Raw genomic sequence first — 27,420 nt, 5'->3', positions numbered from 1 at the left:
CCCTCTTCTTTCACCCACTTCCTTCTATTACACTACCCAATCCAATTAATCTCTAAATTTTTGGGGAGATGCTTTGAGGTTTTTCTATTAAACAACTTTACAGAACAAAGGCATGATTAATATAAGTATGCATCCCTTCCTTATATTTATTGCCTTTCATCCAGTTCAACAAGTTCTACAAAAAAACCCTTTACATTTGCCCTAGAGCTGGAAAAATGGTGGAACAGACTCTTGTTGGTTTTGGCTGAAGACATCATTAGCTGCTAGTTAAATTTTTCCTGCTAAAGGAAAGAGTTTCCCAAATGGATCAAGGTAGAAGGTTTGTCCAAGATTAAAAGCCTAAATTTGAAAACAGCTTTGTGTTGTCCCCAGATGAAGTTCCAAAAGACACAAAAGGAGACAGAGCTGCTTAGGCAGAAATCCCTTTTAGAGTCCTATGAAATCACTGTAAAGAGACCAGAATTATTTAAAAAGGATTATTTATTAAACATATTTCTTTACAAAGTACAATCAATAGTTTGCATTAAATTTTGGGGTTTGGTATTTGCCTATATGTACACAAAAGCTTATAACAGAAAATATGTCTTGATTTTACTCATGGGACACAATATAGAGTTACCTTCATATTTTGATTTCTACCAACATAAAGAGTTGATAATAGCTTTCAGTTTATCTGCTGTTTTTTTCAAACTGAACATGAAGCAACAACATTTCTGTAGAGTTTCAGTATTTATCAATGTACTCAATTATGACAGAGACAAATAATCCTTTGGAAAGTTTCCACTGAGCATGAGCGGAACATGACATTTTTGGCAGGTTACTGGACTATCCTTATGATTGTAAAAATCACTTTTTGCAGTTAAAAGATAGGAAGAATTGAGGAGCTAGGTAAATTTAATAATACCCTATTAGCAGCAGTTGATAGTAAATGCAACATAAGGTTTGTTTTGTCTGTCATACAAGGATGTGTCCTAGCAGACACTATCGTATTGTTCTCTACTTGAACAAAAGTATCTGCATGTATTGTATGTCTTTGGTAAAACAAAACAAAGATATAGAGACAAAAAGCCATTTATTGTCATGAGTGACTATTGCCATCAGCTAATATGAATGCATTGCTAAAAATTAGTGAAGACAGGAAAATGCTGTAAGGTAAATATATACAGAGTTAAAATACATTTCTTATCCACTAGATAGTGATTTTGTGGCACTGTGGTTTTCAGAATATAATGTCTTTGAGAGCAATGTAGTTTTCAGTGCAAGCTTAAGCAAAAATACCTGCCCGCTGTCAGAAAAACGACAAACAAATCTGGAATGTTCAAAGTAAGTTTGTCTTCCACTTCTCCACTCTTGAGGCACCTTTAAGACATGGCACTTACTGTAAACCATCTAAGAATCAAGAAAAGCAGACACAAAAAGCCTGAATTTTCCATAACAACTTTAAAGATCACTGCCAGAGTCACTTGCATAAGTAAACGATGCCTGTGTAAGGCTTGCCAGCAAAGCATCTTTCCTGAGAACGGAGCTGGGACACTCTGTGTATCATAAGTGTGCGTGCTCAGAGCTGTGGTCGCTGTCGTGGCTGTCGTCGTTGGCTAGAGAGTCCCCCGTGTGCTGGAGCCCAGCGGCGCCGATGCCGGACAGCTCGGAGGGGAGCAGCGTGCCCTTTTTCACATTCACCAGTTCCTTCTCCCGGGCTGCTGCCCCTTGCTGGCCCCCTTTTACACGCTTCCACTTCATCCGTCTGTTCTGGAACCAAACTTTTACCTTCACAGAAGAAAGTAAACAAGTAAATAAAGAGGGCTCACTGAAGGTAAAAATTAATTCCTACCTGTAGCGCAGCACTTGGGGATTGTATTTTCCTAATGTGCCTTTCTATCTGGATGCTAAAGCTTAGCAAGCTTTCCCTGAAGATCAGGCAATTCAGTTTTGGATAGAATGTGAACACTGGGGATAAGACTGCAAGGGAGGAAAAGGGGTTACATTTAAGAAGACAGCTGGTACAGCTGGTCTATCTGCTACAGACAGTTGTGTAGGAACATCTCTGAGCCTTTTAGAAAGCATTAAAAAAAAAACATACTCTTGAAAAACATATTAATGCCATTTGTCAAGGAGAGAAACAAAAGAAAAATGTCTCCCATGAAGGGACTGTGCAAAAGAACATCCATTTCGAGTAACAGAACTCTTCATCAGAGGGTAGTTATTCTGCAAAGCAACTTGCCTGAAAAGCTGGCATTGCTTTCTTCTTTGTTCCTGTAAGCTGGTGATGAGTTTCAGGTGCAGTGCTTTAAAGGTGCCTTCTTTTAACTTGCTGAAGTATTTAAAAGACAATTTCTTACTATAAGAGCTTAAGACTTCGCTTTCTATTTCACAAATGTATTCAAATTATTCTAGTCAACTGATCCTTTATTCTGCTACATTTAACCATAGACCCTGATCAAATTTTTTAGACAAATTAATTCCCCCAAAGTCAGAAGGCAATTTATAAATTTGAGTCAAAATTAGCAAATAATTTCAGATAAGAATGAAAAAGAAATTCATAACATGGAAGACTAAAAATGTATCTGTGTTTAAGTCACATTAAACCCCAAGATTTTACTCCAGCTGAAACCCATTTCCTCTCCTCCCCATCTCTGTATGGAAATATATGAGGGAAAACTAAACCTAAATTATTTGCACTGCAAACCACAATATTTTTCAATAGCCAAAAGAAAAGTAAAGGAAAAAAAAATTATGTGCATAGCAGCTGTCAAATATATTAGACCAGATTAAAGGCTGATTTCAGATCAGCTTCAAGTACTGTCACTGAAAACAGTATCAAGAGAATACTGTTAGGTTTGATTAATTTAGAGTTAATGTTGCTGAACAATCTCGTGTGTGTGTGTGTGTGTGTGTGTGTGTGTGTGTGTGCAGCTCTTCAGATGAAGAAGGTTCCATAGATAGAAAAATAAACAATGCCTGCAACACTGAACTTGGAAAAAAAGCAAGAACGCTTGCAATGATGGTATAGCCTCTGCTGTGTTTAGCAGAATGTGCTTCAGAGTTTTAAAAGAATCAGCAAGCAACAGGCACAGCAGGACATATTGTACAACATGAGTAATAGAGCCACAAAAATGCTGTTTTGCTGAATCTGTCTTACACATCCAGGAAACCTCACAGTTTTTAACCTTTACTATCACTTTGAATTTTACATTAAAATTTTACTACAATTGACTGATAGATAGCATCACTATCTTTGTATAAGTATATAGGAAGGAAGAGAGATTATTTATTTTTTTTAATACTCTATATTCCTGTTAAAGCCAAAGTGAGCTGTTAAAGCAAATCACTTGGGAACAGAGAAAAAATATTCCAGGTTAGTTAAGAGCCTTAAAGTAGAGCACATCTTTTCCTCTAGTCAACTCATCAGAGCCAAAAAAGTCTAGCTTGCAAAGTGAAAAATGTGTAAAAAGGAAGGTATTTATTACTGGCTGCTGTGGTATTGGAAATTACCATACTTAGGACTGGTACCAGAAGTGTCCGTGGAAATAACATGTTTAAAAGGGTACAGCATTGGCAGCTTTATGGGAGAAGTGATAATGTTATTTTGTTTAATTTTTGGGATTTTTTTTAACAGTGAAGTTTCCCTTGCAAAAGACACCACTCTACTTGTGCCAGATAGTGCAGTAGATGCAACTGCAATCATTATCTGAACTTCAAAAATAATACACTTTGGATTGGACCTAATTATCACAGGATATTATCAAGCTTCTTATGAATTAAGGGCCAAGATAATTTTCTTTTGTAAGAAGAAATTACAGGATTGAAGTAGTTGTTAAAAGGTCCAAGGAATTCTCTGGATATTTTTATGTCCTTGAATATTCACAGAATAATTCACATGACTCAAAGCATAGAACAGAGTAATAATATACAGAAAACATAGTTTCAAGAAAAATGAAAATGATGCATTTGAAGTAAAAGTTTTAGTGCACAGCCTGGAGGCAACCTACTTTAACTTGAGAGGAGAACAACTGGAACAGGTGACATCCAGGCCTTCTGGATGTGGTCAATTCATTTGTGGATGAGAAACTGAAACTAATACTCCTGTGAGCAGTCAGACACTGTCCTGGGTGGGACAGGAGTAAACAGGATAGGATGATTACTGCCTGGCTTCTATTATAGATGCTCATTTCTGTTCTATCACAAACAAAACTAATTCTCACATCTGCTAAGTTTACATTTTTTGACTGTTTTCTACTGTCATTAAATAATTTATTCTGGTTTTCATTTTTTATGACAATACATTTTCGTTCTGCTTATTATAATTCAGGCCATTGACAACAGCAGAGTTATGAGGAGTCTGTCTCCTTGAGCATTAAACCCAAAAGATTGACCCCAACTTCCAGGTAATGGGTAACTGAATCCAGGCTGAGGAGTACTTCTTCACTCAGATCACCAACCTCCAGATCAGTTCATAAGATCATGCCTTAAAGTGCCACCACCAGGGATTAGTAGAGACCAGCATCTGCATCTTAGTTGATATAAATCAGTTAAGGAATGATGACTTCCCTTTTCAAGAATGAATACAAGATACATTTGCATATTCCAGCATGCATATGTCTGCATGCATGGGAAACATGGCATTTGGAGAAGCTGGGCTGGAATGACTCCAGCTACCTTTGCATGCACTCTCTTGAGTGTAGAAGGAAGAAAGTAACCTTAACAATCTCGTAGGAGGAAATATACTACTGACAAACATATAGCTTTCCCATAAAGAGAAAATGGTAACAATGTTAAAAAGGGGGGAAAAAGGCTTTTTTTTGTTGTTGTTGTTCATTACTTTAAATAAACTGCATTTGTTTTATTTACAGAATATAAAATAAGAAATTGGCTTATTGGTATGTCAAAGATTATTCTCAAAAGCTAGAAATCATTTATAGTCGTTTATCATTGAAAATATTGTAAGTTTATTTCTATGCTATTTGCTGTGTTAATGTACAGCAGGATCTTATATAAGGGAATGCATTATACATATACAGAATATTTTTTACTATATATTTATTTATGTCCTCCATTATGAAGTATTGAAGTCCACTTTTGATCTGATCCAAAGTACATTAATGTCAATGTGAGTTTTTTCATACAGCTCAATAGACTCTAAATGAAGACTTTAATGCTCATGTGCTAATAATATGAGACAGGTACTTCACTTGTTATTTCCTCTAGAGATCAAATTTAGATATTGGAATTCTGAACTTCCTTTAGAACTAAAGGTCAGTTATAGAGGGTATAATTGTTACTGATATGTGATCCATCGATATTTTAGTAATGGAAAGGAAGTGAAGCAAACTTTGTGTGAAGTAATTCAGAGCATCAGTTTATCTTGGTTCATGGAAAAACATGCTTTTTAAACACACAACTCATTTAAATCTTTCAGGTCTTCCAAAGAACATGAATCAAAACAAAACACCCTGAGAAACATGAAGGAGAGAGGATAAAGAAAGAAGACAGAAAATAAAAGAAGTAGAATAGAATAGAATAGAATAGAATAGAATAGAATAGAATAGATCGAGTGACAGTGACTGAATGAAAGAAAAATAAATTAAAATTTAAAAAAGATAGAGAGAAAAAATCTTTACTAAAGTGAACTTGAAACTTTTTCGAAATTTTCCCCAGTGAAAGAACTAGTAGTGACATTTACATTTTCAAAAAATTATATGCTTTAAAGAAGTTTAAAAATCTACTGTGACAAACTTAATAAGATTTACAAAGCTTTTAATGCTATTTTTAAAGGCTAAGTTAGCTCCAGCAGGGTCTGACCATGCTCACCACCTCCTAGAATCAAGTCCTGATTGCCTACTGTTTATTGAAATGCACTCCCACATCTCCACCTTTTGACTAGCACAACTTGACTGTATAGAACAAGCATGTGTATGCACAGAAAACAAAGGAAGTGGCGGGAAATGAGCTACATTAAAGATGATGGTAGCATTAACAGCTGTTTCTAAATCAGTGCTTATGAGCCAGTCTATTGAGCACATCTGCTTACTGGCACGAAAGCCCTGTTTCTTTTGCCTTAGTCAACAAGTTGTTTAGCATCTGCATATCCACATCTGATGATTAGACTGTTACTTTAGATATGACTAAATTATTTCTCATTGTGTATCTCCTGATCTACAAGATAAATGTTTTTGCTGTGACCAATTTATTTTAAGGTCTGCTCTGTAGGAATCATAGGAGAGGAGTCAAACAATGAGGTTGACATTGTTAGTGTCTCCAGTGCCAAAATAATTATTGCATACTTATGATATATAGGTCCTTAGTAGTCTTAAGGGCCACACGATGGGTTGTGTTGGATGTGTATCTTTAATATAACTTCCTTATGTGGACATCAAAAACTCCTTTTGATTCAAAATGTAAATATTTCCTAAACTACTGATTTAATGCTCCTTCTTCAGCAGAGCCTTTCAGTCATGTTAGCTTTAAGAATAATTGAATGAAAAAGTAATGACTGAATTCAAACTATCTCAGTTCTACTATCAGTTTTCTTTCTTATTTTAAGAAAAAATGCTTTCTCTTTATAAAAGCTATTTTCTGGAAATGAAAAATGCTTTCCTAAAATCCAGTTTTCTATTCCAGGTTTTAGTGGCATGAGTCCCAAACAAGATTAAAATTTGAGGCCTGATATCTGGAGAGCCTTAAAAATTAGAAACAAGATTGCTGTGCCAGTTGTAACTATTCTTTTGCTTTAAGGGATCCATATTTCTAAGCAAGAGTCTTTGCATCACTATCCTAAATTCCATGTTTTTATATACCTAAATGATATGTCATGAAGACCAAAGAATCAAGCCTTTTGCTTTTATTATTTTTAAATATTTCAATTTACTTTCCTCTGATACTGACAAACATATTAATAACAAAAAATAACCCTGATTTTTCGAAATTAGAAAAAAAAATTAGGTTTACTTCTAAACTTTCTTTGGCCTTGAAAACATCCCTGTTATTTTTAGAAAGTACATTTATGCTGCCAAGTTTTAAGGAAAGTCAAACTCCTGAAATTTATAGAAATCCCTGGTGTTATACAGCTGAATTTTGCCTTTTTTGCATGCATACAGATAATATTTAAAAATAATAGTTTATTCAGAAACTTATAGAAGTAAATAGAAGTGTACAACCTATGAATAAATGTAAGTGCTCACAAAATATGACTTGAAGAAATTCCATTTTATATTCCAAAGAAATTCTTATAAAAATCTCAAATATATTTTAGAGCTTAAAACTAATTTAAACAAATCTTAATATTAAATGTCTTCTTAGTCATTATAAAATATTCCAAAAATCCATCACTTGAAGAAAATTGACTTATCTTTGGAAATTAAGGAGTGGTACCAGAACCTTGTGATTAAAATTACTTAAGTCACCTACTCACTTATTTAAAATTATCTGCTTCATGTTGCACGGAATGTGTGCAAGTACTTTACAGCAGCTGTTGAGAAAAAGGGGAGGATTTGGCAGGTGCACAAAGGACAGCTGGAGCTTTTGGCACCCAGGAAGGTGTAGGAGTGAGTTCTGGTTTATCGTTACATAAAAGTCAGTTGAGATTTTGGTACTGCTTAGGTGATACATTCTCCTTTCTACCTCCCACGTTTAAACAGGGATGGAATAGACATTATATTTCAGAGGACAGCAGTAATAGCAGTACTTCATGCCAGTTTCAGCAATCTTTTCAAGCACTTAGTTTACCTCCCTCTACTCCGTCCAAAGAACAGTTGCCTTCTCAACCAATGGTCTTCAAAATTGATTTCATGATCAAGCAGCTAATCTTCCTGAATCAAAACCTCTCTAAAGTTGTTTTCAGAGTTAACATATCTTAAGCAGAAAGACAAACACTATTTCAAGTATCTTTCTCCTAGTGACTTGGGTTACATAATCTAAGGATGTATTTTTTTGTAAAATTAGTCTTTCCTTTTTTTGGTTAAAAGCAAAGAAAGGAAATCTGTGGGGCTGCTGCTAAAACTCCTTCTTCCTTATTCTTCTACCTATTATTTTTAGAGGCCTATTCTACCTATAATTTTTAGAGTCTACTTTCATCCCTTCCTTTACATATATATAGTACCTAAAGGGGGCTTACAAAGACAGAGAGGGACTTTGGTAAGCGCATATATTGATAGGAAAAGAGGGAATGGTTTTAAGATGAAAGAGTGTAAGTTTAGGCTAGATATTAGGAAGAAGTTCTCTACTGTGGAGCTGAGATTGCCCAGAGAGGTTGTGAACTTTCCATCCCTGCAAGTGTTCAAGACTGGAATGGATGAGGATCTCAGCAACTTGCTCTAGTGAAATATTCCCTGCACATGGGCAGTTGGAACAAGATGATCTTTAAGGCACTCTAATCCAAACAATTTTATGATCATGTGATTCCAATTCTACATAAAAAATTGTGCAAAACTAATTTGTGGGGAAGATGACCTTTAGCTAAACTTTCCTCTTCTTTGTGTAGGCATTTGCTTTCATGAATTACTCACATGTAGAGTATTTTACTTCATAATAATAAAAAAGGTAATGTTCATCACTTTGCACCCATTTTACACAGATCAACATTTCTCAATGGCCTGCATAAAAAAATACCTCCTTTATTCTACATGTTCATTTTTAACTCTGCAAAATAATTTGTTCTCCACTGAATTCTTCTATTTCTTAAAGTGATTACAAATTACAGATTTATAAGTTCCTCTCTCCCTAAAGAGGTGGTAGAAGAAGCCACATCTTTCTCAACTTGAGTCTAAGAAAGACCAGGGGTAGGTAATGGCAGTGCCTCACACACTTTGTAAAAGCAGCTGTATGAGCTGCTAATGTTCCTGTCTATATCAATATTAGCTTCTTGGCACAGGCAGAGGCTTCTCCCCACCCAGAACCTCATGGAGTTTCTCTACAGGTGTAAGGTCCATTCACAACTATCAGCTTAAAGTTCTTCAGTCTTTGAATATGAATTGCTTGTTTGAATTCAATCAATACTGCAAACTAAATATGCTGATTGAATTTTTGCCATGTGATCTTTCAAAAAGAATTATCATAAAAATCAAAATTATGTGCTAATTCTAACTAAGTTTTCTAGCTGCATTCTTTCCTGAGAAAGAACTGAGGTAGCACAGTAACTCTTACTGCTGGTATTTATGTTGGTCAAGACAAATATTAAAGTTTTATTTTATTAAGAGTGTTACTTTAAATAAACAAAAAATCTAAAGGATTTCAAGCCACACAGACTCATTATTACAGTGTGGATAGAGTGTGCTTAACACATGCAAGTGTGGAATGAGCAGCTGCCTTTCAAAGATGTTACAGCATGACAGACAGATATGGTCAAGCCTGTCCTATCAATACAGTTTGATTTTGTTTGATTTTTGTTTGAAAATATTCACCACCTAACATCAGAAAACTCACTTCCTAAAGTAGAAAATTAGTTATGCCAATTAATGCATAAAGAGACATTTACACTTCCAGAGGCTATGCAAGACAAACCCATGATGGAGGAATATTTATCTTCCTTTTTTTCTTGTGGCCTGAGTGACCAAGTGAAGGTACTCTACCAGTGAAGTCTAAAAAATGCAGTGATTAGCCTCCCTTTACCTTTGTAATGCTGAGAAGTATTTCTATAAAGTCACTTGTGATGAAATTTTGAGGTAACCAGGTCTGGAGAAAAATTCTCTAATGGTAAACTTCATGTAGTATTTGCATGGTCTTAACAAGTGTGGGTTATGGTACCATACCAAAGTATAATTAAAATAATAGGGGTGCTTGTTTCCATTTCTGGCAGGAAAAAGGCATCACAAAGGTTCTTTCTTTGTGACTCATTCCATGTTGGTACCATATGCATGGAAGCCAAACACTTGATGCAAAAGCATTCTTCATTTGGACAAAATTTTGTCTTTTGCCTGTGCAAAATCAATGGCTTTAGGCCTTCTATAAATTATTGGTAGCTTCTAGGAAGATATTGGAAATTAAAGTTGAGAAGAAATAAATCATTGCCATCAGCAGAATTTAATCTGACTAGGTGGGATTTTCCGTTTATGTTGGCAAACTGAAGCATTACGTATTTGGACTGTTTATTCCGGTAACCTTAGCTTGCCTGAAGAACTGCAACATTACTCTTTTGATTGCAAAAAGATCTTGTGAGATGGAAAGATCTCCTACTCTTTCTATATTTGGCAGGATCAACTCCATAAAAATGTCCATTTTGCCACTCCTCTGATACCCCAGTGCATCTGCTTCCTCCCCTCATCCCACGGTGAGATATTAAAAAGTCTGCATGGAACCTTCTCCAAGTTTATCTGGAGGTACAAAAAAGCCAAGAATGTGTTTGTCAAGGTTACAAATATCTAGGGAGCTCAGATAGTTTTTAGTCTAACTAGCTCTTCAAAATATAATAGAGGCCTGCCAGCTGAAAATTATTAACTGCTGCCTGATCTGGGATTGTGAGTGCACTCTATAGGAGAGGGAGCAAGAATTATATGTATCTATATTTCTGGAGTTCTTACAATACCATAATAGAGCCATCCTACCACCAGATGTGCTTATAATGCTCTCAAAGTACACTCTTAATATCCAGGCAATTGAAGCACTTATTTAATGTCATCCTCCTGTCTTGTAACTCAGGTTTCCTTTTTAGGGAGTGATAGGATTACTTCCTTCTCCTGAGCCACATGTTGTTAGGAGGTTTTTTCTTTTTTCTTTTTTTTTTTTTTCCTTTTTTTTTTTTTTTTTGTGAAATGGCCTTCCATGAGTCATTTATGTTTGAATTGATCTTGTAAGTTAATTCAAAAGTCAAATGAAGCCTTACTTTGATGACTGCAGAAAACTTTAATACCCTTATATAGCTTTTTAAATATGGTTAGACATATGTTTTTTTCTACAGCTTGTTTAAATGCCAGAAAGGTAATTATGAAGTGTTAGTTGGTCAGTGCCTCATTTAATCTGTGGCATATGGTAGAAATTATCACTATAGTCAAGAGGAAGATAGAGATTTTTTTCAGATAATAGGCTACATGATTTATCTCACATCTTGGGGAATAATTGAAATTTGTAGCCTTAAGATGATGAAACAATACTTTCCCCAGATTATCTTGCTGTTCTTCTTTATCTGAATAATATACTTGTCTTTTTTTAAAAAAATCCTAGTGAAAAAATAATGCTAAACAAATAATTCCATCAGGGGTTAGGTCTGCTCTCAAATTTATTTTCCAGGCAAATACATTATTTCACCCAATAGCCAATGCTACTATTTTGCCATTGTACTATCTCAAGGAAGTTTCAATTCTCTGTATGCAAATTCAGTGTTTCATGAGAGACCAAGAAATCTCCCAACACCAAGAGGTCTACAGCATGTGATGAGATCAAGGCTGTGTGTTCACATATTTCAAACAAAGGAACTATCAGCTATTGTTTTTTGCAATGCAGCTTTGGGAAAAAATACTTTAAAAAAGGGGTTCTGCAAACAGCAATTTTCTAAAAATGCTACCTCATAGGAAATGGGAGCTATGGCAGGTAATTCCATCAATATATTTTAGATAATTTTTTTGCACCTGTTTAAAGTAGGTATCAAATATGGTCTCCTCTGTAGGCACAGCTAGTCTAAAGCAAGTAATAATGCTAGTAAAAATGAAAATAATTGCTGTTACCTCACTCAAGGGTAATGATTCATTTTGGTAATGACATTTTGGTAATGATGTAAAGACAGGTTCTGAGGAGAGTTCTCTGTCTTAACTGGAGAGAAAAGAAGTATTAATGTCACACCATGCTCACCCTGAAGTACATTTTTAAGTCGCTGGAGGAATACTGATCTAAAACAAGTATGCAAGACGAGCCATCTTTTGATTTATGGCAGCTTCTGAAGTCTGCCATGTACCATGGAAACCCATACCCAGATCTATGCTATTTACACCATTTTTCTATCAAAGCAATATATTTGGTTTAAAAGAGACATTTTTACTTTACAATATTACTTGGCTTAGTATGATTCAGAAACTGAAAAATATGTCCAGAATTTCCCCTCAGTGTTCACTTTTGATTAACATTACAGCTTTTATGCTTTTTGTTTGTTTGTTTGTTTCTTCCCGTCCTTTTCTCAGACCATTTTACTGTGGGAAGATAGAGAATTGGATTCTATCAAGCTAAAAATCTTAATGTTTTCCTTTTCTAAGGTGGTGTTAAACAGGAAGGCAGGAAGGAAGGAAGGAAGGAGGGAAGGGAGTTATCTCTAGGAGCTCGGTTGTCCCTCTCTGATAATGTGGGGAAGCAGAGAAGGATTAGATTACAAAATTAAATAGACAAATGACAATGCTATAGAAATTATCATGATAATCCACAGAATGCTTAAAACTAACGCTTTGTGACAGCTGGAGAGAAGAAATACTGCCATGACTTAAATAAATTCTCTGTATTTATGTAGCTGAACTGTGTTTTCTCCTCCAGAAGCAATATTCAATATTTATCTGTCCCTTTTCAGTATGCTAAATGCTTTTAGATTAACTATTCCATTCAGGATAGTGAACTGTCTCTTTATTTAGTTGTACTACTCAACATGATCTTTGCAGAAAAGAATATAGAATTTATTAGGAACAACACTTAAATTCTAGGACAAATTCACCATTATTAAATACAGGGATATATCCCTGATTCCTTTCAAAACTAGACATAAGATATTTTTTTAAAATGTATTTATCATTGTTCAGTTTTATGCTGAATCTGACTTTGTCACCTAGACAAGAAATCATTCCTTCTCCCTTAGCTGTCAAAATCAGGTGTGAGTCTAAATAGCACAGACAGTGGAAATGAAAAAAGGCAAAAGTCTATCCATTGTTTGATACAAAATAATGTGCTTCACAAATGTAACTACCGTACTTAAGTAACTTAAAATTACCCCAGTGAAACCTGGCACTGTGGTCAAATCAAACAAGAAATTGCTGTGTTTTTCTTGAAAAGCTTGAAAGCACAGCCATTTTCTAGAAGCTTTCAAAGCAAAAAGCTGTTGCATTTGCTTTTGTGAGTAAAAAATGTGTTCAATTTTTTTTTTAGAAAAGGCTGGATGTTTGCTGGATTCAATATATGTACCTATGGCAGGTGTTAATGAAACTCAAAAAATTGCAAATCTTCTTATATGTAAAATTCACAATCATTATGGTATTTTGATATCTACTTTTGACTATATCATCATCTTACTGATTGCATCTAAAGCAATACCTCAATCTCATTTTGATTCCTGAAGAAAGAATGACTGACTATCAGTTGGCAAAAAGCTTTCTATTTTAAAATTAAAACTGTAGGAAATATTTAAACAGATTTTATGTACTTGAGGCCAGTATTCTAAATGTCTTTACTAAAACACATTTTCAAAATGTGTACATTGATGTAATTATTATTTGAAATGTGACTTCACTACCTATTTAGTGTATAGAGATGAGATCCCGAAACACTTTAATACATGTGTAACATGGATATTTCCATTAGAAATCAATGTGACAACATGCATGATGAAACTTTAGCACATGCAGAAGTGTTTCCTGGACCAGGGTTTGGTGAGCAGGAAACCAATAACAGTGATAAGAAATTCCATCATCTCCTCTGCTTTCCCAGAGCAGGGTAAGATAAAGGGGTTTCAAATGCCTGTATCCCAGTTTTGCTGGCGCTCCCATTTTTGCTGCCATCTGGAAACAGGATGTTCAGAAACCCTGCATTAATGGCCACTGCATAAATTTAATAGACTGAACTAAGATGCTCATATTTGTTGCATGCAGGCAAAAACGTGTGCATACAGTGTTTGGGACCTACCCCGTCTTCAATGAAATCAGTGTGGACAGATTAGAAAAGACATGCATCCATCTAACAGATCTATTACTCATGCTTTTATCTTCCATCTCTGCCTAATAGATAAAATTAATCTGTAACTGGTACATATAAAAGTATAAAATACTTTCATAGCAGAGAGATAATAAATGTATATAATTTTGCTAAAAACATTCAATCTGATGTATCAACATAAATATTAGCATTATAAAGAGATTTACTGTGAGGCGCTACTAATCACTGGGTACATTTAAAGTCCATTATTTTCCATCAGTACCTGTCTTTCAGTGAGGTCAAGATTTACTGCTATCTCATATCGTCTCAGCCTGGTCAAATAGTTATGATGAGCAAATTCTGCTTCTAGCTCTCTGATTTGCTCCTTGGTGAAAGCTGTCCTTTCCTTCCTGGGTTTACTGTTGACCTCTGTCTTGTAGTTTCCTTCTTGGGAATCTGAAAAAAAAAGGCAAAAATGGATGTAAAGATAAGTGTACAGCTAAATAGAAAACAAGCCCAAAGACAACAAAATGCTAAAGTTGAATTTTTCAAAATTTTCTCTATGACACACACCCTTGTTTTCATTCCTATGGATTCTTTGTTGTAAATCAGGAAAACAGAAGTAATTTTGACAGACTTGAGCTGCTGTTTACGTTGACACACGTCAAACTCTATCTTAAAACCTTGCAGTGTTTCATTTTCTAACAAATCTTGGAAGAATTTCCCCAAAGCTTCAATTCCTTCCCACTGTTGGCAACTCTCAGTGCATCCAACCAGTACAGGATATGTATAATTTGATTACTGTATAATGAGTAATAGTTCAAGAATCTCTCTCCCCTATCATTTCACTAATACCTTAAGCCAAAGCTGTTTTACAGCAGACACTTTAGGGTTTAATGCAGTTACACTTTCAGGGAAAGCTTACAGACAATGCACAGGAAACTGAACACACGTCAAAAGGAAGTTGATCCTATCCCATGTCCCATGGGATCTTCAACTCATGCTATGGTGCAGGTAGGAACTTTTTGGCACAGCTAAATCAGTATAGGAAATTTGCTGCCACCAAAGCTCATTACTTAAGGAATACTTTGGCTGCAATCAGAGGAGCTTTGCTGAAAGTTTCATTATCATCCTCATAATTCTTTTTACTCTCAGAAACAGGTATATTTGGTCCTGACCCAAACTACTGAACTCAGTAAGTCAGTGACAGTCATTCTATTGTTGTCAGTGAAGTCAGCTTAAATAAATGAATGTTCAAATCATAAGGAAAAAAAAAAAAAAGAGAGTGGAAAAAAAAAAAAAACAAGGAAAAAAGAAAAAAAAAAAAGACCAGACATTTGTAAGTTTGGGTATGATACAACACCTATAAATCCAAAGTTAGCAAGAGATCAGTACAAGTATCATTAGTCAAATTCTGGCCTCAAGAACCATCTTAAAAATGTCACCGATTAATTCACACTTCAGCTGCTGATTTAAATAGAAACGTGCATCAACATCCAAATGAACTAGCGTGCAAAAAAATCACTCCCTGGGACTCTGTGTCAGATGAATCATCGGCATGCCTGAGCCTGTCCAACTGGCCAGCGAGTCTGGTTTCAAATCTACATTCTATAAAGGTATAAGAATGTTTTCACTTTTTATCAGTCACTCTGTTACTTGGAAGGGAACTTTGGGGTTTTTTTTGGGTTTTTTTTATGAGAACTGTTGATTCTTGACTCAGTGATATAGTCAATAATTTAAAATATTTTAAAGCTAATGGCTGCATGTCACCAAACCTCTACTTTTGCTGACACGGCACACAGAACTTTGCTTCAAATGTGAAGTGTAGTGCTGGCTGCATTTCTGAGGGTATCCACCAAAGTTGTTGAGTGTATCTGGGAGTTGTTCAGCCACAAGTGGAGTAGGGATTTCGTAGGGTAGGAAATTAGATGGCAGACCCATTGACAGTAGTTTGAGGCCAAGGTCTATTTCCAAACTCAACATAGAAAACTTGATATTTCAAAACTACTTTACACCTAGAAATTCATATTTCTTCCTTTATACTATTAGGTAAACTAGAGTCACTGTAACTTCTCTCCACATTTTTATGTTTCAGTAACATGCACATTGGTTTTTTGCCTTTAAATTTCTCTGTCTGCCATCCCATTGCAAGGTCCCAATACTAGTAGATCACCTGAATTTAAATACTTAAACATGTATATACCCATTCCATTGAATCACTGAAGAGAGATACCTCAATCATTCTTGCCATTTTGGTTTACCATCCTTATACTGCCAGATGTGTTTCATGCAGGTTTGAAAGCAGATGGGTGTGCATAGTCATTATGTTCTGCATGACAGAGGAATGAATTTTATGCAAGTAATTTCTAAAGTCCTCTTATAACTGTCCTGGTCACCCTGTTCCTGTGTGAGGCCATGAGCCAAGAAATCTTCTCATGTCAGTACTTGCTGTAAGAAAGATCCACGGCTCACTGTTTTTCTGACTGGAGGTTGTGCCCTTAAATAAAAGTAATGTAACTCTGCTGAAAGCAGAAGTTGGAGATTTACACAGAAACCTGGGACAGGTACAAATGGTTGACTCCCTCTCAATACCAAGGTAAATGCAACAGAGCAACTGGAACCCCAGGAAATCTGTTTCAACAAAAATATGGCCAGCAAGACAATGGTATTTTGCTTAATGCATTTGAGATATTGAAAATATATCTAAAAAGAGACTTAAATCGATACTAGTTAGGTGATCATGAGTCTCTTGCTGTCATCTGACCTGCTTGCTGCAGTGTTGCTGTGGTTCATGTAAAGCTGCTTTTTATATCCTATTGATGTTGTACTGCTTGGAATTTTAGTTTTAAAATTTGGGGTTGTTTTAATTCCCAAGGAGAAAGAATCAAGGTTTACTAATAGGTTGTTGTTTTTTTTTTACAGTCTCTATAAAGCCAAGATTGGGAACTCCCATTTCTTTCTGACCTTCAAGACTCTGTTCATATCACCTGACTAGCTTCTCTTTGGTGGAAAATGGGTGGGAGACTTGGAAGAGATTCTTGGCAGAACTCACATCTGCCTACATCTGTTTTGCAGCTGTTGCAACTAAGGCAAGAAAAAGGTCCCAAGAACCTTCGTTTTCTTCTACTGGCTACATCTTATGCCAAGTGGTAGGTGTAGAGGCAGAGAACAAAGCCTAGGGGGAACTCAGTTAGACTACTTGCCTCTCAAAAGGCACACATAAAACACATACAGATGGTACTAACCACTTGATGAAAAATACAGTAATCTATATTGTCTGTCTTTCGCCTGCTGCCAGGCAAATTCTGGCACACTTTCAGAAGATGTAGCCTACATGCAGGTATTTGTCTCTCTTTTGGAAACCTTTGTTCTTTAGATGTCAAGTAATGTAGGCAGTTAAACACTGCTTTGACGGACACAGGTCATGCCTTTTCTTAGAACTGTTTTTATCACTTTTCAAAAACTACAAGCAGCATCTTTAATATCTCCTGTTAGACAAAAATACTTGTTGGTAACTGATGTAAGAAGGTACCGTTTGGAAAGACATTCAGAGTTATAAATGGCTGTTCCACAAATCTTTGAAGACTAAGATTTTTGCCAAATTTAATAACAGCTCAAGATTTATTTTTAAAAAAATCATTCCTAATCACACTATTCCCCACCCTCAAAAATTGCTTCTGCTTTACTTTAAGGAATGGTTTATTCTTAATCCAAACATCTGTATTATCCCAGCAGAGTTTCTATTTCGTTCTCTCTACATCAACAGCTGAAGCATGCCAAGCAAACACAGGATCAAACTCCTGTGTGTAGAATATGAACAGTGATAATTTTGATGATTTTACTTCTGATACATGCCTAAGGGAAAAAAAAAAGACTAATCACAGAACATGGAAAGAGACTAGAGGAGATATCTATGTTACAAAGATATGCTAGTAACCAGGTAGGGTCAGAATCAAAGGTAAAATGTGTAAGAAGCCCCTATTTTTTTCCTTAGATTAGTGCAACAGCTGACATACCTTCATTTCTCAGAGAGAAATGAACATTCAATTAATACCAGTAATGTAAATACCCAGACAAAAAATTTTCAAAAATAAATCAGATTGCTAGTGTTCTATTGTTAGTTACAGAATGTTTTCAGATCCTAATATCGACACTGAGTATGAGTAGTGACAATAACCACTAATGATTTTTGACAAAAAGGCCATAAAAATGTCACCTTTATTGCTCAATATTCAGGTTTTCATCTTTCATTAACAGTTGCCAACACTTACCCTTAAAAAACCCCAGCACTAGCAAACTTTTTCTAAATTTATTTCACTATTAATTTGTAGTGAAATTGGATAAATTATTTGTCCTTAATTGCATATCTTCCTATAAATGGTGATCAAGTGTTTGCCAATAACAACTACTACATAGGTATCTAGTTTGAAATGAAGCAATCTATGCAAAGTATTAAAAGCAAAAATCTTGCTACTTCTGAGTATTTTAATGTTTTATGAAAGAATATTTCTTTCAAAAATAAATCTTTGACATTTGTTTAAATAATTGATATGTAAAAAAACCTTCTAAAATCAAAATAACACAATAATGATACATGATTAAATTCAAAATGATTGCTTACTTTTATTTTTCTTTTGACATATGAACAATATTAACTAAGGGAAAAGTAGCAAGGAGATAGTGCAAAGGTGTCCATATGGTTCCTATTTTTTTGCCAGAAATTACGTGTGAGAGCAAGATTTACCAAGAAACAGTCGCCTCAAGACATTTTTGACATTTAATACAGAATATTAAGAAGTTTTTATATTACTTTTTTTCTAAATATTCAATTCAAAGTTGCTCAGAATTAGTATGAAAACTTATTCTGTATCCAAAACACTGCTTTTTGCTTTGCAGGTTCATAAATTAAACCTTTACTCCCTGCTTTTGTGTATAATATTTGTACAAAACGAAAAATAAGTCTATGTATCTGTGTTTACTTTGATGCACCTATTCTTATTTGCACCAAATTTTGCAGACTTTATTAATCTATTTTTGTTTCATAATTTCCCTTCTCTTCACAGTCATTTAAATAATGTTCTTAAAAGACTTTGCCTAGTGAAAAAGTATACTTCCAAATCACTGAACACCTTCAGTCTGAGTGTCTCTTTTGAGAATGTTATTAAAAGTATTTCTGGACCTGCAATTCACTAAGTATTGGAACAGACAACATCATCATTTCCATAATTCACAACTCTGCATGTGCAAGTAGACAAATCTGCACAGTAGCACAAGTACGTTGTCAAAACTACATGAATCCTTCTTTTCAGTCTAATGAAAGCAAATTTTGTTTGCTTATTGAGTTAATGGTTTCTAACAGTCTGTGACAATTAACAATTTAAAACAGCCTCATATCCACACCCAAAATAAACACTGACCTGGCTCAGCAAAACCTGTGGGGATTCTGAAACACACTGTATACTGTCCTAAACCATTACCTACAGGCTGTTGCTGCCAACATTTTGTTATTATTGCCTTCTGAAAATAAAAGTCTAGGAATTATACTGCAGTATCGGAAACATTGATTCATAACACTGTAGCAGCTAATGCTGCAGGTTCTTGAAGACACCTCTGCTTGAAAATATATTTTCCTACCTTCCAACCATATTGCATGTACAGGTGACTGCTTCTTCAAACTGTGCAGGTATTGAAGACAACACATGTATTATCTCATATGAGTGAGAATAGTAGTGATCGAGTGAGTAGATCTTCATGTGGGAGACACTAATCTCTGTCCAAAGTGTGTGTATAATCACAGCTTATCATAGGAAAGGAGACACAGGATTTCTCTGAAAATAATTTTACAAGCTGCATTTTAATAAGACATTTTATCTGCTGGGATTGACAATTACCATTTGCAGGTACACTCTGCAGATACATCTCATATATGCAGTAACAAATAACATGTGCTCTTTATTTTTCCTTTTTACCAAATGAGTTTTATAACTTGCTTTCATGCAGAGGAGTTTCATTAAATGATGTTGAGACCTATCAGGACCATCTCCCCAAAAATTAAGAGTGAATCTTCCAGAGTAAAATCTACCTATTAAATTAAACAAAAAGATTTTCTGTACTTTTTAGAACAAAGATCAACAAGTGAAGAAAACACTAGCTGAGATAGAAGTTTATATAATTTCTCTTTCCAACCAAGAGGAGGAGAATAACCAAACCCAGACCAACCAAACTCAGCCCAAACACTGTGCATACCAAAGTCATCATGGTTCTCATCATTCTGATGAAAGTTCTTCCCTGGAGAGTGGCTATATCAGAACTCCAAGGGGCATTAAAAGATTCCTTTTGGCACTACATTATTGTATAAAAGTTATACTTGGGAAAATAGATCTTCTCTGCCAAGATGGTATTTGAAAGATCTAAAGCACTAGAAACTGTAGGGAAGTGGTCGCTTGAGAAGAGAAATGAGTGTAAGACACACACAACTTACTTAGATAATCCCCTTTCAATAAGTCTTATCTCCCTAAAATCACAGGTTGTAGTTTTTACTTTAGCTTTGCCGATCAGAGACCCTTGTCCTGCCAAAAATACTAAGCAGTGTCCTGGGACTCAGAAAGCCATACATAACTCACATCTAAAAAAAAAAAAGGAAAACCTTTTTAAAGGAAAAATACTTAAGTGATAAAAAATGCACTATGGATCATTTAATCCTTTGGCCAGTAAATTTTTTGAGAAAATGCTTTCTCTCACGTATGTGTAGATTTGCTTCTTTAGGCAAAATGTAGTTGAGGTTGCTCCACTTTCTATGACATATAAAATGCTATACATCTAGCTTATGATATTGCCCGCAAAAATTGACATGTGGGTAAGGAACGTTGCAGAGACTTGCTGCTAAGAAAGACACCAGTAATATACCAGAATATACCACTACACTTCCTGTATGTGCTACATAGAATTTAAACATCATAAAAAAAATTACGTTATCTTTTTTCTCTGCAAAGCCAGGCTGCCACTGTTAATGTATTAGAATCCAAATCACAGCATGATGGGAACATACATCAAGTGATGCATTTTACAAACCTTTTTTTATATAGTAACTTCTTTATATAAATAGCCATTAGTTTTTTGTGCTATCACATCAGCATTAAAAGTCCCTTATATTTAAGGAGCAGGACATTCCAATGCAAAACTAGCCATGTTTGCTTCCCAAATAGCAGCCAGCACTTGATAATAATTCTGTTGCTTGGAAAGTGCAGACCTTGTGGATACTATCCTTTGAATCAGTGAGTAAAACATTTTAATGTGGTTACTTAGTTACTCCATGGAAAGCTGTCAATTATTTAATTTTCTGCTACCACTATAATAAATCTGCATTATGAAATTTAACATATAGTTCTAATAAACAATTGTGTTTTACCTATAAGCAAACAGGCTTAATTTTTTTTACACATTATTCACATTATCCATAGTTTGCAGAAATCAAGGTGCAATTTGATTACAGGCTTCACTAAGTGTATAGCCTAGAGATCTTCCAAAGTTGATGTGTTCAAGATAGGCAGTGCCATTGCCTCCACTCCTCCCTCACACACAAGACCTTACATTAGAAAAAATAAAAAACAGAATTTTTAGTAATTCTTGTAGGTCTTGCAACAGACCTTGTAGAGCTGTGTTTGCACTGTATATCCCCTCATAATGGTTTGTCCCTCCACATCCCCTCTTTGTACTTGTTTGTCCATGCCAGCTTTCCCATTAGTATCTGTATGTCCATCAAACCCCAACCCATACCCCTGTCTCCTCCCAGGGGATGTGTCCATCACCTGGTGACCCTTCCCCTTTGTCCAGATCCTTCTCCCAGGGTCACCAGGTAACTGGACCCTGGCTGGGGCTCCTCCCCACCCCTCCTCAGGGGTCACTCTGAGGCCTTGCCCCCGAGAGCCGCTCCCATGTCCTTCCCCATTGCCTGCTCGGGTTTCCTGCCCCCTGTATGGGCTGATCTGGGCGGGGCCCTCTCTCTCTTGCTCGGGGTCTCTCCAGGCCCTCATTAAACTTTGGAACTAATCCTGAGGGAGAGCGCCTCTTTCCTTTGCTTGTGGGACCAGCTCGTCTTTGGACTCACGAGGGAGCTTCTCCAAGCCCCGGGATCCAAGGAGAAGTTCCTTCCCTCTGCCCGCCTCGCCCCGCTGCCCAGCTGGCCGGGCTCCACAGGGGATCTGTTCCCGTGGATTCGAGGGGGAGACGCAGCAAGACCTCATCGTTGTGCCATGAGATGTACCTTCACTAGAGCAAATGCCCTAGAAAAATGTCCTAGTGCCATCTAGGCCAGTTTCTTAGGATAGGCCAAGTTCTTCCCCAAATTACAGTGAGCAAACTGAAGAAGCTCAAGAATTTCAGTGGAATTTCTTGTCAACCACAAGGGTACCAGAGCTGGTTTTGCTCCCATTGTAAGTACTAGTTTACTTTGTGCAGGATCATGAGAAATCTTCAGTTGAATAAAGAAGAGTATTTTCTTAGGCTCCTTTATATATATATATATATTCAAAATATACAGGCAGAATTTACAGTCAAAATTATGCTGACTTGTAAGTTTTCTTTTTAAAAAAAGTTTATTGCAATTGTATAACCGCCTGTTTGAACAAAAAAATAAGAACTTTGCACATAAACCAAAAATCAAGGATTTTAGTTTTCCATACTTAGCAATAAAAGTTGAAACACTTTACAACAGTTTAATACAGACTGTTGAGGGCTCCATATTGCCTAATTCACTCATCTTTTCAAAGCTTCAGGATACAGTTACACAAAGGAAAATATAAATGGGTACCAACAATTCCACTTTAACTCTTTCTAAGAATTATTTTGCTGCTACAGGAAACAGGAAGCCATTTCACAGTGGTATTTTTAATGTAATTCTTCCACGTGTGTTACACTAGCTAATTTTTTTCCCATTCATCACAAAACAGATTTATTTGGGACCCCTTAGTGATGTAGTGAAAATTTTATATATGTTGAACATACGACAGAAAAAAAGCAGTATCTGGAGCAAATCTAACATCCAATACTTCTGTTTAATCCTATGTTAGTGTGCCCTTTCTCCATTTAAAAAAAAATTCAGTCCACTTGAAATGTTTTTCTAAAACCTGTCCTTTTTAAACACCCATAACTGGCCTCTAAATTATGTGTAGCACCTTGCAGAGCTGCAGGATCACAAATCACCTTCCATTTCACAGTCTTGATGAGTGTCACAACCCCCACATGCAATTCCATGTGGTCATTCTCTGCCTTAGTGGCTGTCCCTAGTGGACATGGCTCAGCTAGTGTGGCATTACAGCTTTCAGCATGAGGCACAAATGTAATCTCTGTCTGGGTCTCTAAGAAATATAGATTTCTGTGCAAATGTGTTTGCCTGCATATGTTTTAGTGACATATTTTGTAAATCTTATTATCCCTCAGAAAGCATTAAAATGAAACCAACAGGCCCAGCTGTGCTCATAACCTACCTGAGCAGATATCCAGACATTTTCAAAACAGAAACACACACACGCACGCACTCTCTCTCTCTCTCTCTCTCTCTCTCTCTCATACCCAATAGGGTTGATTTTCTGGGTTTCTTCTATTATTTCATTCACAGTTTACTTTACAGCACTGTGCTAAGTATAACACTAACTATAAAACTGGAAAAACAGTGAAAAGTACTTTCCCACATACAATTAAATGGAATTACCTGTCTTTCAGGGAAAGCCAAAACAAAAAATGCTGTAAAATAAAATTTTTCAGATGTTTTACCTGTTTATACCACTGGCTTGCAGGTCAACCAGGAAAGTTTCATTTGTCACTTAAAATTATTCCTATCTGTTAATATGAGATAGAAATCCTCCTAATGACTGCTTTGGAAGTTCTGAATATCAGCTAGTTTTGATTTGCCCTAATAGCTCCCCTATTTGGTACCATGCCACGTTTTCCTTTCTTTTTGTTTTCTTGAATAATTATTGTAAATGGCAGAATCCATCAAAAGCACCCAAGGGATTTGTCATGTTTGATGCTAACACCATTTCATTTTCAACCTACAGTACAGGTTAGTTATAGTTAAGGTTGGAAAAATGCTCACATAATTAAACTGAAAACCCAAAATACATCTCTAGATAGTATATTGGGTGAAAGAAATAAATCTGTAAAAGAAATAAAGATTAGCTAATAATTTAGGTTCTAGATATATGATACTAAATATTTTACAGTCTGGGAGGTCTTTTGGATTACTAATTTTTCTTGATTGCTAACTATCAACTTACATAGTTAAAGCCTGTGATTCATAAATGAAAGCTTTGACAGAGTACAATTTTAAAAATCCTTCAACTTCCATGTGAGTAAAAAGATGTAGTGTAATTTTTGGAGGCCTTCCTGTGTTTTAAGATGAATGTGCAAGAAAATACTGTATATCCAAAAGGGGAAGTTAACTTCAAGTATGGGTTCAAGAACAGATTTTGAATGGCAAAATTTAATGCCATACTTGTACTGCTCCTTTTTACCTTATCTAGTGAGACTATAGTTACAGCAATTGAAAATTATAAACCATCTTTTACCTTTAAAAATGGACTGCTACTTCCAAAGAAGTTGATATTCCCTACAAAGTCTTAATTCTTTATTTAGAAAATACATTAACAAGGGACAGATTGTGCAAACATGTCAGTGTGTACATAAAGTTCTGGTCTCAAGTGAGCCCATTGAGAAGAAATATGCTAAGAAAAAGAAAAGAAACCCCCACAACCCAAAAGCACCCAATAATTAAACCCCATGTCCACAGTATTTTAGTAGAATTAAAAAGTATTCTTTTTCTCCAGCTTTATTTCTAACTCCTTGACAGTGATGCAAAATCTTTCTGCAATCACTAAACTCATACAAAAGTAAAAACATTAAAAACTTTTGTTTTCTCCAGTCAGGGAGACCATTTGGCAAACAAATGTTAAATAATAGGGCCTGTCTCTTCCATCACTCACCTCCCATAGCTTGCTGCCTACAAGCTGGAGAATAAAGGCCCTCCTGCTTAAGTACTGTGCTAATGAAATATTCTGACAGTGCATGTCAAAGCCTAGTAAATCCTATATCTTTTCTACAATCCTATATAGTATATGTTTTACTCTTCTCAAAAAACCTCATTTTGAATACCCACCTCTACTGGGATAAGAAAAATTTTAAATATTCAATAAATATTGAAGATAAAATTTGGATAGGTATAACATTTTTTCTTCATCCTAGAAGTTGTAACACCAAAAACAAATTAAGAGGTTATTTAATTGTACAATTAAAACATTTCAAATCAGTACCCACATTTCTTAATGGGATTAGTTGTCACCTCCAGTAAGCATTGGCAGCTGGAGGTAACACATTGTTCATTGTTCCATATTTTGGCTTTGATAAGTACTACATCTTTCTAGGAAATTAAAATTAGTGTTACATTTCTTTGCTCTTCTTCCAACCCCAACCAGGGTTGGGCCTCTGCAGTAAGAACAGACACAATACTTGAGATTATCATATCCCAGAAAAAGGTGGGAAAATGTCGATAAAATTATTAGCATACCTACTTGAAGGATGTAGGAGTACACACTAAAAAGCAGAGGCTCAAAGCAGCAATGAAATCCCAGTATTCAGGGCCAGGCTTCATGCAACAGTAATGTATTCTGCATTTGCCTGTGCTAACAGGGTGAGGAAGTACAGTTGATAAATCTGCCTCTAAACCTCAAGAAATACCTTCTGAACTCTGGTCTGGCAGCTTTGAAAAAGAGTATGTAGCAGCATTCAAATTCAAGAGGAATTCGTAAAAGTAGAATAAAGGTCTGAAGCTTTAAAAAAAAAAAAAAAAAGAAGAGTTATAGCAGTTAGGCACAAGCCATGGGGCATTAGTCCTTTCAACATAAAACTTTATTTCATCTACTTTTAAACTACTCAGTCATGGAAATTCCACTCAACTGAATGAAATTATTAGATATTACACTATTTTTATCAAGGGTATCTTATTTTAAAATAGCACATCTTTGAAAGACCATTTCCAATCTTTTTTTACAGACTATTAACCACCGTGAATATGGGACTCTTGCTTTTGCTGCTCAGGATCTGGAGGCAAAGGAGACACTTATGGACAAGGGATTGTTTGCTTGTCATAACCACCCCTGCAATCTACTGGCTGATAGTTTCTCTTGATGCAAAACAAAACCTGAACCATCTGATCTCAACTGTCTGTTTCATGACAAAGTGTCAAAAGGCAGCTGTAAAGTGTTGAACAACTTCATTCCCTCTCTTAGCCACTGTTCTGCTTAGAGCTCCTTAGCAGCACAGCACGTTCAGGATTCATCTGCTTGCTGTTTGGCTATTTAAAGTGTTCAACTAGCATGACTTGCATCTCCCTTCCTTTCTGCATTCCCTAGTGACTCCAGGCAGTAGAATAAATGTCACTGAGGCTTGGAGTTATCATAGAGGCTGGACTGAGCATGCTCTGGTACAGCACAGCCCTACAAATGTTTTTTGTTGAATAACTGCACTGGTTGTTTCACGTTGTTGCGATGTTTTCCAGGGGATTTATAGGCCTCTAGGGCACTGAAAACATGGAGCAATGTCTACTCTCACAGATATAAACATTGGTTTGAGTAAATAGTTAACTTTTGCTGGTGTAAGAGCATTTGGCAGATGTTCTTAGTCATAAACAAGAATTCTCCATCTCTCAAAACAGAAAGAAAAATTGGATATTGACTTTCTCTATCATCTAAAAATCCAGCCTTCTCCTTCAGCAAAATTGAATCCAGTTCAGTTCACAAATCTGAGTCAAAAATCAAAAGGAAAGGAAGTTAAAATGTTGTTCTGTTATGGTTATAACTGTGCTGAACTCATATGAAAATCAAATACCATAACATGCTGATACATCTGATGTTTTTATGCAAGACTGCCTTGTTTCCATTAAACAGCAAAAAGGCGGCTACTGTTTAACTGATGAAACTGATGGAAAATCCTCATTACTATATAAACAGTGGTATAAGCATAAAAAGTGTTTAGTTTATGCATCTGTGCATTTAGCTGAACAATAAGCTTTTTCTAAATACAATTTGGTGCCTTCCTACCCTCATGTATTTTCACTTTCTTTTTGAAAGCAGGAAATCTGTGTCTTCTCATGCCTTGAAATATAGACAAACAAAAAAGATCAATTATTTTTGTATTATTTATCATTTTTTTGTCAACTAACCCACCAGAAAAGCCATGTACATTGATTCTAGAATTGTAGTTTTACTTTAAAGTCTGATTTTTCTCTATTTTTTTGTTGGTTTTTTGTTTTATTTTGTTTTAGTCTGGTTTGTTTTGGGTTTTTTGTTTATTGGTTTTGGTTTTGGGGTTTTTATTTTGTTTTTCCTTTTCTTTCTTTATTTCCAAGGGAGACTCAGATCTACTGTCACCCTAAAAGACCTCATTGGCTACATCATTTAGTTACTCTGCTTTGGGGGTTGGACTGCTTACTTATTTGGTGTTATTCAAAAATGCACAATGAATCTATTTTTCAATTATGGCTTCCATCTCTAGTTAGTTCACCTCTTTAGAATTGATCTAGTCCTAATTAAAAATTCCAGTATCAACTTCTTTCTTTCT

At 35.6% G+C, this 27,420-nt stretch overlaps 1 protein-coding gene across 1 annotated transcript in view; it reads right to left on the bottom strand.

Annotated features, from left to right (window-relative positions):
• Nucleotides 1–462: 462 nt before the first annotated feature.
• The window catches only part of MEOX2 (mesenchyme homeobox 2), a 52,904-nt gene continuing 25,946 nt past the window's right edge, over nucleotides 463–27,420 (bottom strand). The window contains exons 2-3 of the mRNA XM_021538313.2: nucleotides 14,093–14,265; nucleotides 463–1,767 (exon numbers count right to left, since the gene is read on the bottom strand). Coding sequence (XP_021393988.1) covers nucleotides 1,543–1,767; nucleotides 14,093–14,265 — 398 coding nt within the window. The 3' untranslated portion in view covers nucleotides 463–1,542. The remainder of the gene's footprint in view (nucleotides 1,768–14,092; nucleotides 14,266–27,420) is intronic.

This window comes from Lonchura striata, chromosome 1 (genome assembly GCF_046129695.1).
Source record: "Lonchura striata isolate bLonStr1 chromosome 1, bLonStr1.mat, whole genome shotgun sequence".
Lineage (NCBI taxonomy): Eukaryota > Metazoa > Chordata > Aves > Passeriformes > Estrildidae > Lonchura > Lonchura striata.
Note: the sequence above shows the minus strand (reverse complement) of the source record. Positions and strands in the feature narration are given on the sequence as shown.